The sequence below is a fragment of the Phyllobates terribilis genome, unplaced genomic scaffold (genome assembly GCF_046119375.1).
Source record: "Phyllobates terribilis strain yellow unplaced genomic scaffold, ASM4611937v1 Scaffold_8__6_contigs__length_399053987, whole genome shotgun sequence".
Taxonomy (NCBI): Eukaryota; Metazoa; Chordata; class Amphibia; order Anura; family Dendrobatidae; genus Phyllobates; species Phyllobates terribilis.
Window position 1 is genome coordinate 126,527,636 of NW_027362768.1, and position 18,842 is coordinate 126,546,477.

At 42.9% G+C, this 18,842-nt stretch overlaps 1 protein-coding gene across 3 annotated transcripts in view; it reads left to right on the forward strand.

The window, feature by feature from the left end:
- The first annotated feature begins 3,547 nt into the window (after positions 1-3,547).
- The window catches only part of TDRD5 (tudor domain containing 5), a 52,311-nt gene continuing 37,016 nt past the window's right edge, over positions 3,548-18,842 (forward strand). For 2 of the 3 annotated variants that reach the window (XM_073642598.1, XM_073642600.1), the window contains exons 1-8: positions 3,548-3,677; positions 6,582-6,812; positions 8,643-9,047; positions 9,127-9,551; positions 10,287-10,370; positions 13,918-13,974; positions 17,487-17,655; positions 18,128-18,240. In XM_073642598.1, the coding sequence (XP_073498699.1) occupies positions 6,584-6,812; positions 8,643-9,047; positions 9,127-9,551; positions 10,287-10,370; positions 13,918-13,974; positions 17,487-17,655; positions 18,128-18,240 (1,482 nt within the window). In that variant the 5' untranslated portion in view covers positions 3,548-3,677; positions 6,582-6,583. The remainder of the gene's footprint in view (positions 3,678-6,581; positions 6,813-8,642; positions 9,048-9,126; positions 9,552-10,286; positions 10,371-13,917; positions 13,975-17,486; positions 17,656-18,127; positions 18,241-18,842) is intronic. The other variant, XM_073642601.1, reaches the window with a different exon arrangement.

Here is an 18,842-nt window from a genome sequence, read left to right on the forward strand (position 1 = left end):
TTAACAAAAAAGTGTGAAACAACTGAAAATATGTCTTATATTCTAGGTTCTTCAAAGTAGCCACCTTTTGCTTTGATGACTGCTTTGCACACTCTTGCCATTCTCTTGATGAGCTTCAAGAGGTAGTCACCGGAAATGGTCTTCCAACAATCTTGAAGGAGTTCCCAGAGATGCTTAGCACTTGTTGGCCCTTTTGCCTTCACTCTGCGGTCCAGCTCACCTCAAACCATCTCGATTGGGTTCAGGTCTGGTGACTGTGGAGGCCAGGTCATCTGGTGTAGCACCCCATCAACCTCCCTCTTGGTCAAATAGCCCTTACACAGCCTGGAGGTGAATTTGGGGTCATTGTCCTGTTGAAAAATAAACGATGGTCCAACTAAACGCAAACCGGATGGAATAGCATGCCGCTGAAAGATGCTGTGGTAGCCATGCTGGTTCAGTATGCCTTCAATTTTGAATAAATCCTCAACAGTGTCACCAGCAAAGCACCCCCACACCATCACACCTCCTCCTCCATGCTTCACGGTGGGAACCAGGCATGTAGAGTCCATCCGTTCACCTTTTCTGCGTCGCACAAACACATGGTGGTTGGAACCAAAGATCTCAAATTTGGACTCATCAGACCAAAGCACAGATTTCCACTGGTCTAATGTCCATTCCTTGTGTTCTTTATCCCAAACAAGTCTCTTCTGCTTGTTGCCTGTCCTTAGCAGTGGTTTCCTAGCAGCTATTTTGCCATGAAGGCCTGCTGCACAAAGTCTCCTCTTAACAGTTGTTGAAGAGATGTGTCTGCTGCTAGAACTCTGTGTGGCATTGACCTGGTCTCTAATCTGAGCTGCTGTTAACCTGCGATTTCTGAGGCTGGTGACTCGGATAAACTTATCCTCAGAAGCAGAGGTGACTCTTGGTCTTCCTTTCCTGGGGCGGTCCTCATGTGAGCCAGTTTCTTTGTAGCGCTTGATGGTTTTTGCAACTGCACTTGGGGACACTTTCAAAGTTTGCCCAATTTTTCGCACTGACTGACCTTCATTTCTTAAAGTAATGATGGCCACTCGTTTTTCTTTACTTAGTTGCTTTTTTCTTGCCATAATACAAATTCTAACAGTCTATTCAGTAGAACTATCAGCTGTGTATCCACTAGACTTCTGCACAACACAACTGATGGTCCCAACCCCATTTATAAGGCAAGAAATCCCACTTATTAAACCTGACAGGGCACACCTGTGAAGTGAAAACCATTTCCGGTGACTACCTCTTGAAGCTCATCAAGAGAATGCCAAGAGTGTGCAAAGCAGTCATCAAAGCAAAAGGTGGCTGCTTTGAAGAACCTAGAATATAAGACATATTTTCTGTTGTTTCACACTTTTTTGTTAAGTATATAATTCCACATGTGTTAATTCATAGTTTTGATGCCTTCAGTGTGAATGTACAATTTTCATAGTCATGAAAATACAGAAAGATCTTTAAATGAGGTGTGTCCAAACTTTTGGTCTGTACTGTATATACACACACTGTATATTGTATATAGAAACAAAACCCAAAAATCAATGGCAGTGTCAGGTTTTGGTTTTTTTTTGCTATTTCAACACTTCAATACTCTGTATGGTAATATGAATGGTGTCATTCAAAACTACGACTCTTCCTGCCAACATAGCCATCTGAAGGCTTATTTGCAGAACAATAAAATAGTTATGACTCTTGGAAGAAGGAGAGGAAAAAGCCATTAACCATTGAATAATACGGTTGTGCAAACAAGCCCTCAAGATGCCGGATCACCACTGATGCATTGGGTTAATGTCATTGCACAGGAGTCATCATTACCGCAGGCGCTGACCGTGCACTTTGCTCCCAGCCCTCATTAGCACTGGATGGTTTTCTGTGTGGGAAGGACAGCAGGGGAGAGCGGGGAACAAATAGCTAAGAAATTAGATCTCTACTCCCCTCCATTCTTAATAGAAGAGCAGTTTTTACAGCATATACATCATGTATATTATTAGGATTCACTCCCAACATATAGGATATCAGGGCTAAACCGTCAGGGCCGATCACCAGATATGGAGCAACTGTCCATTGAGTAGTTTGTAGAACCAATTTGTTCTGATCACTTGTCATTTTACTTCTTTTGCTAGAGCTGCAGAATACTTAGCGATATATAAGTGAGGATTATTATTAGGCTGCGCTCACACATCCCTGTTACTATCTGAGACAGGCAGATTTTTTTTCTTCTCAGGAGTCATCTTAGTTGCATCCATTTTTTTTTTTTCAATGTCTGAATTTTTTTTATCCATTGACAATGGACCAGTTAAAAAGAACTTCAGCGGAATATTCAACACTGAATATAGGGGTGAGAGTAAAGCCCCTTTAAGGCCATGTTCACACGTTCAGTATTTTACATCAGTATTTGTAAGCCAAAACCAGGGGTGGAACAATCAGAGGAAAAGTATAATAGAAACACGTCACCACTTCTGTATTTATCACCCACTCCTGGTTTTGGCTTATAAATACTGATGTAAAATACTGACCAAATACTGAACGTGTGAATGTGGCCTAACGCTTATTACATTTATACCTTACTTGGGAGAATTTAATTGCGGCATTTTTGAGAAATCTATTCTTGAAGTTTTATTTTCAAGCATGTCACTCCTCGGCTACGCTATACTTCACCACCCAGGTTTCCTTTAAAGCTTAAAAGGGGTTGTCCGGCCTCAGGGTAAAACTCTGGGGATTCTCCGGTGACCTAACCCCAGCATCAGAGCGGAACAACAAAAATAACCACAGCTCTCGCAGGCAGACCCCATTACCGGCCGATTGACCCTATTGACTCCATTAGGATCCATCTGATTTCCATCATGGTGTCCAGTATTGTTGGCCTGATCTTCGATACTGTTCTCAGTGCAGGAGGTGGAGGTCATCACTTTTCGGGGCCGGGGTGGAGCAGCGCTTTAACTCCCCGATAACTTTGTTAGGGGTATATTCAGACTTTATGAATTGCTGCAGTTTCTATGAGATTGTAGCACAATTCTTGCTCCATCACGGACAATGATAACGAGGCAATTCTCATCTATTCCAGTTAGCGCCGCTCTGGTGCAGGGATGACATCACCATTGACACGACCGCTGCAGCCAATCATTGTCCTGAGAGAAGCCGCCTGTCAGTACGTCATGTGACTTCTCAGGCCAATGATTGGGGAGTCACTCTGTGTTGCCTATTGCCATGTTTTATGCCATTAGGTTCACATTGAGCTTCTTAACTTGTATTTTGGAACACGTTATTTAATTGGATTAATTAAAAAAAAAAAAAGGTTAAGTAATCTGCACCAATAGCTGAGAAGATGCCATAAAGCAAGACACGGTCGTAAACACGATATCCCAGCCTGTCCACTGAGCACCTGACAAGAGACCCCCTACTTACTTCACTCCTTCTTCCTCCTACCGGTTTCCTCATGTGAGGGTGGTTATAATGTGAGAGCAGGAGGACCGAGAGGGAAAAAAAAAATCCATTCCGACGCCATTTGTATTAGCGCGGAAGAATTCTACACAAACTAAAATGAGGTCATGGTAGTGCGGCGGAGTGATCTCGCCGAGGCCGAGTCCCGCGCTGGAGGACACCGCGGTGCTGGGAGCAGGAGGCGCAGTCTATACCGTGTCTGTGTGGCGGAGGAGTGGCGGTAGCGTCCAGTAAGCGCTTCTGTGTGCATTATTGCGTAGCTTTGCGCCCTGCCTGCCGCTGCAGGACTGCGGGGAGGGATATTTACTAACACTGGCGCAAAGTGGTCGCTATTCCCCAACATGGCGCCCTCTGCTGCTTTGCTTCTGCCAGTGCTGTACATCAGTGTCACATTGCAGTCATACATACACAGTGCAAGCTGTGGTTGTGGTGCTGAGTCTGTCCCATATCCCCCTATGGGATATCACATGGGGGCGCTAATAGACCGCTCCGCTATGGGGCAGGGTGTGGGGTTTATATAAATCGATCTCTGCTATACAGTTTCCTTATTACTGGCAGTGCGGTGAGCTGCTGTGTAACCGCCCGCCATTGATGGTACATTCTGGTCATAGCCGCTTTCAGGTCTCCGCATTTTTTTTTGTGCCATATTCATCTTTCCATTTGCATCTTTGTGTTCTTCCAGCTGCCTTCTCCCTGCCCTGATCATTCTTTGCTGACAGGTTTCTTGCTGTGTGTGTACACAGACCTGTCAGTCAACCGTAGAGGGGCTGGGAGATGTTGGCCAGGGACTGCTCCGGACGAGTCCGCGGAGGCACACCGGCCCTGATTCATGGCAGAATTCCGGCATAAATCGTTCTGAAAAATCACTGAGTTTTCACAATAGTTTCACCCGACTGCCAGAATGGCCGGATGTCCCCGGGGAGTGACACCGCACAACTCGTCTAATTCATGGCGAGCTTTGGTGTCCCTTACACCACAAATACGTCAGGGGCAATTCACACGGAGACGCACGCCACTTATCCGATGCTTCTAATTTATTATGAGGTGTGCTCCTCTATATGAATCAGGAGCGTCTGACTCCAATATCTCCAGTACAGTCACCAATCAAGCGTGCACATCTCCGGTTTTAATGAATCGGGGTCATGGTCTCAGGTTGATTTTTTTTCAATCTGTTTGCTGAAGGGAAGGTAATCCTAGGAAAGGGAGTATCCCTCTTTAAATTAGTATGTCAATCTCATTCCCCTCTCATACTGTCCCCTCAGCTCCCTCCACCACTAGTGCTCATCCGACAGAGGGGGTCCCTACCCTCTGTTTAGGCTTATTTATCCAGTGGGTGCGACTGCGTAGGATCACACATCCTCCAAGCCAACCTCTGAATTCCCACTTGCGCCCCTCAGTGCCCATAGGGAACCACTCTGCTCCCACTCTTAGCTCAAATGCACCTTTGGAATTACAGCAGTGGCCTCCGTGGGTGACTTTTCCACTGAAGGACATTTTCAGCCCTAGTGTCCACCCCTTAGCTTTTTTTTTTACACTCCATTCTTTGCATTTCACCTTAGTTAAGACATTGCGGTACCTAGCTCCATCCTTTTTGCCTAAGTGATCTCCTCCTTCCACCTAAATGAGGACGTCTAGTCCTCCTTCTGCTCTTCCTCATCTCAATCTAGGAGAATCCTTCCTCCATTATTTGGATGTTATTCGAACGTTACAAGATTAACTTTCTCCTCCTCTCTTCCGATGGTCCATTACTACCAGTTGACTTATAAATTATGTTCGGCCTTGGTGATGGCCTCCAGTTCAAGGGGTAAGAGCCCCTATTCCGAGCCATGGTGCACTGCATTGAGCACTTCCTGGACTGTGCGTCATTGTGCTCCTGCTCTACAAGTGTGTTAGGTGGCCACCTGGTCATCCTTCACATTTTCCACTTTGTACTTAGGGCTGTGCACACCTGTACACTTTTACATTCTCAGATGCCTCTTTAGGTCACAAGATTTTACAGGCTGCAGGGGCCCACAAGTTTTTGTTTCTTTTTGTTACCTCCCCCCAAGGACCGCTTTGGAGAATACCAAGGTGTCTGTGACCTGCAAAGCCACAAACAAGAAAAGTATTATTTTTTCTTAATTTTTTTTTTCCCTCACTGTAAAATCTTTCCAATTGACAGAATTGTCAACATTCTTTGTTTCGCTCTTTTTTTCATTGTATGGTTGTTTGGTTATTTTGCCTCTGACCCAGGGCTCGGGAGTTTAGTTTCTCTTAAGATCCCTTTTAATTTCATGTTTTTTTGTATTTTTTTCTACTGTACAAACTGCTTTAGCTGATTGTCCACCTGAGCTGGTCCTGTGTGCCTTCTGGCAGCAGCCCATAACCAATGTGTGTTTCCCTATGCACTTTTACTCTTCATATTGAAAAATTTTTTTTCGAACACCTAGAGACTTTTAACATTTTTTAAATTTCATACTTCCAACTTCATTGCTTATTCTTTTTCAGTGGTGCTGCAGTGGTATGCACTTTGCAGCTTTCCACTTTCAGCCTTTTCTATTTTGACTGTGCCCCTCTTGATAATAGATGTGAGATGTGTATATATCTGGGATGCTGCTGCCGTCACTGTCTTTTATGTATCGGCACAGCTTCATTTCTGTACTGCTTTCTCCTTCTACAGCTCATCACTAAAGTTGGGCAAAAAGATTCGCAGGACCCTGGTGCCGCAGCCATGTCTGTGCTGTGTGGCTGACGGACTGGAGCACTGCAAACTCCCACTATCTGCAGCATCCCCAGTGGGGACTAATAATCAGAAGAGTCGCAACTTCATTATGTTGTGGCGTGTCACAAATTACGTTGCAAGGGCCTATAAATCAGAAGAGGCACCAGCGATGCCGCAGATAGGAGCAGGTTCACATTCCCCTTGTCCGGTGGCCAAGGACTACCAAGGTTTGCGTTGGACCAGGGTTCTTGCAAATCTTTTTACTCCACTCTATTTTCCCCTGAAACTCAGGAGTATGTAATTCCTCCCTGCAGATACAGCTGTGGGTTATATAAGGGCACAGAGAATTAAGAGAGAAAAAAAAGAACAACATGATAATGCATTATGCTGAGACGAGGAATGAAATTATAATAGTCTTTCCTTTATTACACAGAAATGAACAAGGATCGGGTGTTACAAACCCTGAAGAAGGATGTGCGCTCTCTGCTGATCGCTTCCAAGCTTGGCCTCAGTATTCAGGAACTTGAGCATGATTATCGCTCGATGATCGGATCGCCCCTTCCGCACAGGGCCTTGGACTACAGGTCGACCATGGAGCTCCTCCTAGATATGCCGGATGTTGTAAACATGTGCAGTAAAGTTGATGGCTCGGTGGTTTTGTCAGGTAGGTATTCCTGAGTATCTCCTCTTTCTACTTCCAGACTATGTTCCCATTTTACTTCACTTGGGAGACTTTGGCTACTGCTGTAATCTGGCTTGACATGGCTTATTTCAGGTAAACGTCCTGTACAGTAAATCCTACATTTTGCGGGTTACTTCAGATGGCTATCGAATCACAATTTAGAATGTGTTGAGCTTTGACCACAAATTTCTCTATTGACTATAGTGTATCCTCCTTTTGCTATCAGCTTATAAAACTGATAGCATACAGACGTGTGAACGAAGCCTTACAAAAGTGTGCTCGTGTTAAATCCTTACCTTGATACAACATGTGCAGATAGTTGAATATTCTTGCCGTTTTTGTCTACTTTTTCTCCTGCTGTCCTAAAGCGTACTCCTTAGTTGAAGGGAATCTTTCATCTGAAAAAAAAAAAAAGCTGTTAACCTGCAGATATGGAGTCACTCTGTAGGTTAATAGCATTGTGAAGCTGCCCGGCGGCGGCACTTAAACCTACACTGCCGGGAGGAAATTAACTTTATTCTCCCTGGTAGCGTTCCGGTTTCAGTCATGGGGGTGGCGCCGGTGTGGGTCCAGTCACTGCTCTGTGTATAGAGCGTGGCGGCTGTAACCGCGCCCCGACACTGACAGCAGCTCTGCATTAGGGTCGGCTGTCAGTCGGTGGTTGGGACGCAGTTACAGCCATCACACTGTACACAGAGCGTTGACTGAACCGGCGCCACCCGCATGACTGAAACCGTAACTCTTCCGGGGGGAATAAATTTAATTTCCTCTCAGCAGCGTTGGTCTAAGTGCTGGCGCCGGGCAGGTTCACTACGTTTTCGATGATTGATACACTGCTCCCAATTTTTTTTTTTTTTTGGGAGATGTGCTGCCAACATCATTGTGTGGGAAGGGGAAAAACAGAAGCAGTAGATGATTGTCACAGGTAAAAGTGAATATCGTTGATCGTAATCTTTGCGGACAGTTTCCCTGCCACTTTAAAAGGAGCCTTAGTGACCGGGCTATTATTTTACTGGGTGCTGATATAAGGTAGGATTGTTATACTGCACACAGATATGGCTCTGAAAGCAACTCTGGTGTATGGGGGAGATGGGTGCTCTATACCTCTCCAAAATAATGATCCCCACTGAAGGTTTCAAAAATTGATAACTCATGTGTTTGGTCTTTTTGTTGAAGTTATCTATAAACTTACATCTAACAAATTAAACTAGGGAAGCTATTGTTTTATTACATATTCCATTCCAATACTTAGCACGCCAGGAGCACAGTGTAGATATGTATACATCATGTATATACTGCACTGTGCAAAAGATTTAGGCGGGTGTGGGGAAAAAAAAGAACAGATCTTCAGTGTATGAGGCTTGTGCAAATCCTTCTATCTCTTCATGTCGTCCCAGACCGACTCGGTGATGATGAGATCAGGGCTCTGTGGGGGCCATACCGTCCCTTCCAGGACTCCCTTGTTCTTCTAGTACCTAGAAGAATTGATACTTTGAGGCTGTTTTGAATGCAAGGGGCTCTCGCTCCAATTATGTGATTTAGATTTCTTTTTTGTTCATTCACTTTGCATTTTATTAACTGATAATTAGTTTATTTTCAACACTTTTTTTTTTTTTAATACATTCTTACTTTGCAGCCTTTTTCCCACACCTGCTTAAATATTTGCACAGTGCCATATATACTCTTTATATAGATGTGTGTATTCTGACATTGTTTTGTTAGTTATAGGAGCAAATGTGTGCTGTTTTTTTTTAAATATTTGTATACCGCATGCACTTAACCATCACTATTCTTCTATTTATTGTAATTAAGCTGTGGTTAATGAAGAAACAAAAGGTATAGCTGAGATGGTGTCTAGACAGAAGACCGATCCCAAAAGGAAAACGATTTATAAGCGGCGTATAACAAGACCTGTTTGTCACATGGATTTGGTGAGACGTGGTAGAGTCGCCCCTGTGCTTCCTGCATCTGTGAAAAGTGAATTACGGGACCTTCTCTCCATATCACCTTTACTGGTTTCTGAATTGGAAAGTACCTTCTATAAACGATTTGGTCGGGGTTTTCAGTATACCCGTTATGGCTTCTATTCTCTGCTGGAGGTCCTCAGGTCAGTGTCTGACTTTGTGCAGGTGCAGCAGACCCGAGCGGGGTCATTACTGATGCTTAAGACTCCGGTCACTGGTTGGACTCCTACCGTTACTAACAGAACATTAAAATGTGAGTATCCATTATTATCTGTGTTATTGATATTCTATAGTGGAGATTTGTTAATATCTTGATTCCTTTCATGCCCTAGGCTCAAATCTTCAATATTCAAATCCTGGAAACTTCTTCAAAGGGCCAAACAGTTTTATAATTGGAAAACAAAATGCCTCCAAAAAGTCTGTTGTTGTGGACAGTCCAATGCCCTCGGCAGCCCCCCAGTCTGGAGTTACAGCCTTGGATAAGCTGTTTATGGCAGCAGGGAAGGAATTCTTTGCCAACAACCGTCCTGCTGCTCAGAGTGTCAGCGCAGGGAAAACACAATCTGAAATAGTTTGTTCTCATGTAATAACTGAAAATTCAGTTTTAGTGAATGGTACTTCAAGTTCTCTGCCATCTGATACAGCCCCAGACATTGCAAACAGAGAAGTTGAAAGTCTAAAGTTGGACACATGTACTATGAAGTCAGATGTAGCAGATCCTGGGACAGATGGCCGTCTACACGGGCTAGAAGAAAAGGTACACATTATGTGTCTTAATGGGATTGTCTGGTTCAAGAAGCCTGTCTTTAGGTACCCTATTATGGCATTCTGGATTAAAGTTACTTCTACGGATAGAATTGTAAGAACAAGCAACTCTGCAATAAACCTTTTATTAAGATATCTTTGTTCTCAAGAATGGAGTGATTTTTAATTTTACTATTTTTAAACCTTGTTGTCAAGGCTAGCAGTTTAACAGCAGCGGCCAGACATCCGCAGTGCTTATAAGCTCTTTCCAATAGTGCTTGTAAGCACTGCTCTGAGGCTGGCCAGGATCGCTGGAGTGCACTTTTAGCACCTGGTCCCGGCACTGTGCTGCTAGGATGCTGCAGAGGCTGTGAACATGCTTGAACCTTTTTTTTTTCCATTATGTGGTTGGCCAGGCGTGCAAAGATGAATTTTCTTTAAGGAGCAGTTAGATCGCTGTATAACTCAGATGGAGATTGGAACGCAATGCTCGGACTGGCCGGCGGTTGTCCCGGCCCGAGTGTGACAGCATGTATTTCTATGCAGCTGTCACTTTCAAGTCAGGAGAGCCGGCGACCAGTCTGAACATTGTTTTGTGATCCTTGTCTGACTTATACTCCCGTCTGAGAGAGTGTGTGTGTGTGTGCTCTACAGGAACTCGGTGGGTATCTTCATGTCCAGTTTTGTTTTTTGTAAACTATGTAGCAATTTATATTTAATTGCTCCTATGAAATTTGTTTCGTTTCAGTTTAACAAGGATTTGAAACTCTGTTTATCACAGACAAAAGCTGGTTTTGTTATCGGCTGCGATCTTCGGAAAGATATAAAACATGTAAGTCTAATAACGAAGCTATTGGTGTTGATTCAGGAGATATAAGCAAAAAATATCTGGCATTCATCTGAAATGTGTATGGCTGTGTATTTATGGAGTCATAGGCAATACTTTTGCATATATTAGCATTACTTTATAAGATGTAAATACTCTTGTCATCAGAATATGCCATCTCTTTATTAACAGAGGGCTCCAACCTGTTGTGCCCCTCTGATCTGGGAGTGAAGGGACTTTAGCATTGGTGTAGCAGTGCATTTCTTTCACTGTTTTAGACTACACATCAGTACCCTGCTGTCAAGCAGAACTGAAGTTCAGCTTCATTCAAATAAATAGGGCTGGCTGTATTTTTTAGCATTCATGGGGGTCCCAGAGCTCAGTCCCCCACTAGTAATAGTGTTAACATGTCCTAGCAGTATGCCTCCACTTTACAAGATGGGTCTACCCATTAAATACAGTGCTGTTAAAATAGATTACTATACATGGGTTGCATTCTGTCAGCGTTATCAGACCCCTATCCCGTAATACATGTATATTGTGTGAACATTTTGTGCATGCTTCTGAATTTGAAGAGGACAAATATATATATATATATATATAGCAGCGCATGTCATTATCCTGGGGGATACTCGCTTTGCTGCTTCAATCAATGCACACCAGCAACTACTTTGCCGTGTTTCACAATCCACGGTTTATTATCTCATCATAAACCGCATTTCACACACATAATGTCAAACAAGCCCAAGTGGCAGACAGGCCCACTTGGTTCTAATAACAGCCTTCCGCAAGGTAATAATAAAGCAATGTCCATAACACAAAGAGTATTACCTTTAGTCGGTTTTAGCTGCTTCAGTCCGTCACCACTGTGGCTCTAAGGCTTGACCACACATGGTCTCCAGCCCTCCACCCGTCCAAGGCCACTGGCATCTCTCACATACTCAGATCCAGGCTCTGCCCTCCAGGACGCTTGTGTGGCACTCCGAGGCTTACTGGCATCCCCCACACTCTCACAGGGATCCAGGCTTCACCTCCACCGGAGTCCACCAGGCCTCACACGAGCGGTGTTCCCACACACACACCCAGGGAACAGCCTCGTGCCGCTCACACGGTGTCCGCACATATGGGTAACAGGAAACACGCCTGTCACACCCCTTTCACCTCTGCACACGGTGCCGACACAGGAGCTCCCAACACATAGGAACTCCTACACACCGGAACACACCCACACAGGAACACACAGGGTTTATATATACTGCAGCACACACACCCACAGATAGGACCTGTGCTTATCTCACAGTCATGTGTCCAGACCTTCTGTTGTGCAAAAAGACCCGTGTGATGTCACGGTCATGTGACCAGTCAGTTAAAGGGGAAGGTACATGGTCATTCAAAACACACTGAACCATTAAAGGGATGTCTGCTACATCACTATATATATATATATATATATATATATATATAATTTGTCCACTTTAATTTTTTTTTTTCATGGCTTAAAAAAAAAATAAAAGCATCTCCATAGATTTCCCCTACGCAAGGGGTGAAACCTGTGACAAATCTGCAGCAAATCCCGCACGATTTGTGTGTCACAAAAATGAACCCTTACCATTCAAATAGAAAACGGAAAAGTCAGCTCACCCATAACAAGGTCAGTTGCACGGAAACTTGTAGCTCCACAAGGGAGTCACATAGGAAAACAAGGAATTCCAGCATCAGAATATTCTGTTAAAATCCATGATTTTTATTCATGCAAAGCAGTAAAAAAGTCGCAACACTAATACCATGGAAAACTGTAAAAATCTTAGCATGTAATGACTAAAGATGGTTTTCTGAAACGTGTTGGCTAAGATTTTTACAGTTTTTATTCGTTCACCCATGATAGCACCACAAGAGAGGGAATCCGCCCACCAAGGACAGGAAACCTACAGGCTGAAAAGGTCGGCACCTCTCTCTCGCCTCAATTTGAAAGGGCATTATTAAAGAGAAAAGGGTTTTCATCCAACCTAATAGAAACCCCTTTGTGTAGTAGGAAGTCGTTTACCACACGTATATACGCTAGAACCTGGCAAAGATTTCTATCTTTCTCAGGTGCCAAGGTAGAGGAAGGGGCACCTATAGGAAAGATTTTAGAATTTCTTCAAAAAGGCCTGAAATTGGGGTTGGCTACTAGTACACTAAAGGTTCAGGTCTCAGCATTAGGCGCCTTGTTTTCCTGTGATCTGGTAGGAAACTACTGGATCTCAAGATTTATTAAGGCATCATTTAGATCCAGGCCTGTAAAGTCTAAGCTGGCACCCTGGGACTTGAACTTGGTCCAACCCACCTTTTGAACCTTTAGACTCAGCACCCCTAAAGGTTATCTCCCTAAAAACATCCCTTCTTGATGCATTAACCTCAGCCAGGAGAGTAGGCAATATCCACAGCCCCCCCTTCACTCAGATTTTAGAGGATAAAATAATCTTCAAAACCAACCCGGCCTATCTCCCTAAAGTGTCAACTCATTTTCACAGAACCCAAGAGAGCGTTTTACCCTCCTTCTGTACCAACCCTAAAAGCCAGAAGGAAGAAAAATTACACACATTGGATGTTAGGAGATGCGTTATCAAATACCTCGGAGGGTTTTAGAAAAGATAGGTCCCTTTTCTTATGTTACCAATGGATTAGGAAAGGGTATAGGGCCTCAAAATCCACTGTTGCCACGTGGCTAAGGGACGCCATCGCTCTTGACCATTTGTTAACTGGTGAGGAAGTACCAGAAGGCCTGAGAGCCCTTTCTACTCGGGCGGTGGCACCCTTCTGGGCAGAGAAGACAGACATCTCCATAGAGGAGATATATAAGGCTGATAACTGGTACTCTACCTTTTACAAACACTGTAGGTTAGATATGGGTGTCTCTACCGATCTCGCCTTTGGGAGAAGGGTGCTCCAGGCTGTGGTCCCTCCCTAGAAATTTCTTCTCTGTAATTCTCTTGTGGTGCTGTCATGGGTGAACAAATAAAGTCTTAGTTACTTACGCATAACGGGATTTTTTGGAACCCATGACAGCACCCTTATATTCCCTCCCTTCACATGGGAGCACTCCTTTAGGTAAATCATATCTCACGCTTATAGGGTGAATAAAAAATATATAATGGGAAAATTTTATGGGTATGTACATTGTTGTGAATTGGATTGTTGTTGTGCTAACCTTGGCGGTCCTCTCATGCTCTGTAAACCAAACTGAGGCGAGAGAGAGATGCCGCCCTTTTTAGCCTGTAGGTTCCTGTCCTTGGTGGGCGGATCCCCTCTCTTGTGGTGCTGTCATGGGTTCCGAGAAATCCTGTTACTGGTAAGTAACTAAGACTCACAGTATTGGTGTTGCAACTTTTTTACTGTTTTGCATGAATAGAAATCATGGATTTTAATGGAAGATTCTGATGCTGGAATTCCTTGGTTTCCTACTTCACATGCAAATAGAATACATGTACTGCTGCCAACTTTTTGCTTTAAAATTTTTTTTTATAAAATTTTGTAAAAAAAAAATGTGTATTTAAAAATACTCATTCAACAGGTCATTTGTAAGCATGCAGAAGGACTCCCAGTTTCACATCTGCTAGCTGCATTTAAGGTGAGATTGCATGTTTGAAGGGTTGTTCACATGTTTACATGTTACTTACTGATCGGTGTGGGTCCAACCATCCTCTGATCCAAGAATGCAGAGCCCGGCTGAATTGGGCAGTGGCTGGACATACGCGCATCCACTTTATTCATTCTCTATAATACTTCTGGAAAAAGCCAAGTGTTGTTCTCGGCAACCTGTGGTAGTCCCATTGAGAATGAATGGAGCAATGGTGCACATGTCTGGCCTCTGCTACATGCAGAGCCCCTTCTGAATAGAGAAGAGAATTTGAATTACTGACGACTTCCAAATATACGGAGAGATTAGTTTTTTTGTTTTATTTTTTAAAGCGTTCTGTTATTTAGGCAGAGTAACGGCTGACACAAATGGTAACCTATGGTATTTTAACCCCTTTACGTCGTGGTCAGTAATAGTACGCACCACATCGGAAAAGCCAGTTCAACGGGGGCTCCGGCGCTGAGCCTGCACTGAACCGGGCACATGTCAGCTGATTTATACAGCTGACATGTGCCCGCAACAGCCGCGGGTGGAATTGCGATCCACCCATGGCTGTTAACCAGTTAAATGCCGCTGTCAATCTCTGACAGCGGCATTTAACTCGCGCTTCCGGGAAGCGCGTCCTAGGCCTCACCCATCGGTGACCCCGTCATGTGATCGCGGGTCACCGATGGGTTGGCATGACAACCCGTGGTCTGCAGCAGACCCCTGTGGTTGTTGTGTCTCGCTTGCTATGAGCGTCACCCAGTGGTCGGCGCTCAAAGCAAGTGAGCATTTCTATTACATAGAGGCGATCTGCTCATCACCTCTATGTAGCAGAGGCGATCGGACTGCTGCTGCTTCTAGTCTCCTATGTAGACTATAGAAGCAAACAAAGTGTAAAAAAAATATATATATATACAGTACAGACCAAAAGTTTGGACACACCTTCTCATTTAAAGATTTTTCTGTATTTTCATGACTTTGAAAATTGTACATTCACACTGAAGGCATCAAAACTATGAATTAACACATGTGGAATTATATACTTAACAAAAAAGTGTGAAACAGCTGAAAATATGTCTTATATTCTAGGTTCTTCAAAGTAGCCACCTTTTGCTTTGATGACTGCTTTGCACACTCTTGGCATTCTCTTGATGAGCTTCAAGAGGTAGTCACCGGAAATGGTCTTCCAACAATCTTGAAGGAGTTCCCAGGGATGCTTAGCACTTGTTGGCCCTTTTGCCTTCACTCTGCGGTCCAGCTCACCCCAAACCATCTCGATTGGGTTCAGGTCTGGTGACCGTGGAGGCCAGGTCATCTGGCGTAGCACCCAATCACTCTCCCTCTTGGTCAAATAGCCCTTACACAGCCTGGAGGTGTGTTTGGGGTCATTGTCCTGTTGAAAAATAAACGATGGTCCAACTAAACGCAAACCGGATGGAATAGCATGCCGCTGCAAGATGCTGTGGTAGCCATGCTGGTTCAGTGTGCCTTCAATTTTGAATAAATCCCCAACAGTGTCACCAGCAAAGCACCCCCACACAATCACATCCCCTCCTCCTCCATGCTTCACGGTGGGAACCAGGCATGTAGAGTCCATCCGTTCACCTTTTCTGCGTCACACAAAGACACGGCGGTTGGAACCAAAGATCTCAAATTTGGACTCCTCAGACCAAAGCACAGATTTCCACTGGTCTAATGTCCATTCCTTGTGTTCTTTAGCCCAAACAAGTCTCTTCTGCTTGTTGCCTGTCCTTAGCAGTGGTTTCCTAGCAGCTATTTTACTATGAAGGCCTGCTGCACAAAGTCTCCTCTTAACAGTTGTTGAAGAGATATGTCTGCTGCTAGAACTCTGTGTGGCATTGACCTGGTCTCTAATCTGAGCTGCTGTTAACCTGCGATTTCTGAGGCTGGTGACTCGGATAAACTTATCCTCAGAAGCAGAGGTGACTCTTGGTCTTCTTTCCTGGGGCGGTCCTCTTGTGAGCCAGTTTCTTTGATGGTTTTTGCAACTGCACTTGGGGACACATTCAAAGTTTGCCCAATTTTTCGGACTGACTGACCTTCATTTCTTAAAGTAATGATGGCTACTCTTTTTTCTTTACTTAGCTGCTTTTTTCTTGCCATAATACAAATTATGAGAGTCTATTCAGTAGGACTATCAGCTGTGTATCCACCAGACTTCTGCACAACACAACTGAAGGTCCCAACCCCATTTATAAGGCAAGAAATCCCACTTATTAAACCTGACAGGGCACACCTGTGAAGTGAAAACCATTTCCGGTGACTACCTCTTGAAGCTCATCAAGAGAATGCCAAGAGTGTGCAAAGCAGTCAAAGCAAAAGGTGGCTACTTTGAAGAACCTAGAATATAAGACATATTTTCAGTTGTTTCACACTTTTTTGTTAAGTATATAATTCCACATATGTTAATTCATAGTTTTGATGCCTTCAGTGTGAATGTACAATTTTCAAAGTCATGAAAATACAGAAAAATCTTTAAATGAGAAGGTGTGTCCAAACTTTTGGTCTGTACTGTATGTGTGTGTATATATATATATGTATGTGTGTGTGTGTGTGTGTGTGTGTGTTTTTAAAAATATTAAAAAAATATTAAAGTTTCAATCACCCCCCTTTTGCCCATTCAAAATAAAATAATAAAAAATAAACCCACATACACATATTTGGTATCGCCGCGTTCAGAATCGCCCGATCTATCAATATAAAAAAATAATTAATCTGAATGGTAAACGGTGTAACGAGAAAACGAATCCAAATGCCAGAATTACGTTTTTTTTGGTCACCGCAACATTGCAATAAAATGCAATAACGGGCGATCAAAACATCGGATCTACCCAAAAATGGTATTTAATAAAAATGTCAGCCCGGCTCGCAAAAAATAAGCCCTCACCCGGCCCCAGATCCCGAAAAATGGAGACGCTACGGGTCTCAGAAAATGGCGCCGTTTTTTTTTTTGTTTTTTTTTTTTTAGCAAATTTTGGAATTTTTTTTCACCACTTAAATAAAAAAGAACCTACACATGTTTGGTGTCTACGAACTCATAATGACCTGGAGAATAATAATGGTAGGTCAGTTTTAGCATTCAGTGAACCTGGTAAAAAAAAAAAAAGAAGAGTGGAATTGCATTTTTTTTGCAATTTCACCGCACTTGGAATTTTTTTCCCGTTTTCCAGTACACAATATGGTAAAACTAGTGATGGCATTTAAAAGTACAACTTGTCCCGCAAAAAATAAGCCCCCACATGGCCATATTGAATGAAAAATAAAAAAAGTTCTGGCTCTGGAAAGAAGGGGAGCAAAAAACGGAAAATGCTTCGGTCATTAAGGGGTTAATGGTTTTGCAGTTTGTTACTTACACAAAATCTGGCTTGTGAAAAAAAGGGGTACTTGTTTATTTTTGGGGTGAATTGTGTTACATGTGCAGAATTAATGTATGCCTATTCTTTTTTGTGTGTTTTTGGCGAGCTCCTTTTGCTTATGACTTTTTTTTTTATCTTTAGCAATACACAGGCAAGGACCTGCCATTTAAAGAGATGGGATTTATGTCTGTCTTGGACCTTGTGGGGTCCTTGGGCGACATGCTTTATTTAGAAGATCCGAAAGGTGGGCAAGATTGGCGTCTTTTTGACATTGAATCAAAAGCCAAGAAAGGTGGACATGGTGGAACTGGTAAGCTGAATTTTACATATCCGTATTTTAGAATAAAAGAGGAGAATAAAAAACACAATCTGCAGATGCTACAGGCACTCAGAATTACGGAAAAAGCTAAGTGGGCTTCATGATGCTGTTATTTTAACTCCCATAGAAGTGACCTGGAGTTATGAGTTTTCTGTGATCAATTACAGTACTGCAATGTCATTGATGTCCGTTTGATACCTTTGGAAGGAGGGAAGAAATTATGTAATTGCTCAATGGCTACAAAGAGTTTTTAATAACTTTTCAGAAAAGGACCGCTCGATGATCTGACTATTGTGCCTTTAATTTCCAGTCCTTTTTTTTTTAATGGAGTCTAGAAATTACAATGAACCGAATCATGCACTTAATGAATTGCTATTTTGTGTTCCAAATGTCTGTCTTCTCTCCACCACAAGCATATAGGAAAAGTAAGATTCAAGGAGTTTTTTGTGTGCTGTCCTTTCAGATGAGAGAGAAATTGCTGCTGATGAATTGAGTTCCACATGGAGAGTGTCTGCACAGAAATCTGAGAGGATGAAACTACCGGTGATCATTTCTCCAGCAGATGGGACAATCTTGGTATTATTCTCTTTTTTTTTTTTTTTTTTTTTTTTTTTTTTTAATTTATTTATTTTTTTTTATTAATTATAATGTTTTAGTGATTAAAGAGGACTAGAGTAATGTATATCACTAGAACTACCTCCTTACATAAGAGTGAAGCATTAACACTGATCCGATAAAGAGGTTGATGCTCGCTTGTCCGGCATCTGAGTGCAGAGGCCACTGACTGACTGCAGCTCTGAAAAAAAAAAAAGTAAATAAAAGATTGACAAGGAGTAGCGATTCAGTTGTGTGTTTTTATTATTTTAGCATTTGTTGCAGCCCTTTTAAAGCCTATCCATTGCATTGATCTTGAGGAATAAGCCATGATGTAATTTTGTATACTGTTACTCAGCAGTTGAAGCAAATAGTCCATTAAGTGTTACAGCAAAATAAAAAGAACTGCTGCACCTATTGTCTTTGAAACAAAATAGAACCATCTGAATAAGTATGACCGACATACCGTAGGGATAGTGTTGTTGTTTTTTTCATGAGAAAATGTGTTTGATGACCTAAAATTATTCAATGTGCAGGCATACATTAATTTGTTTCTTTATATTTTTGTCTGTACATGTCCTCTC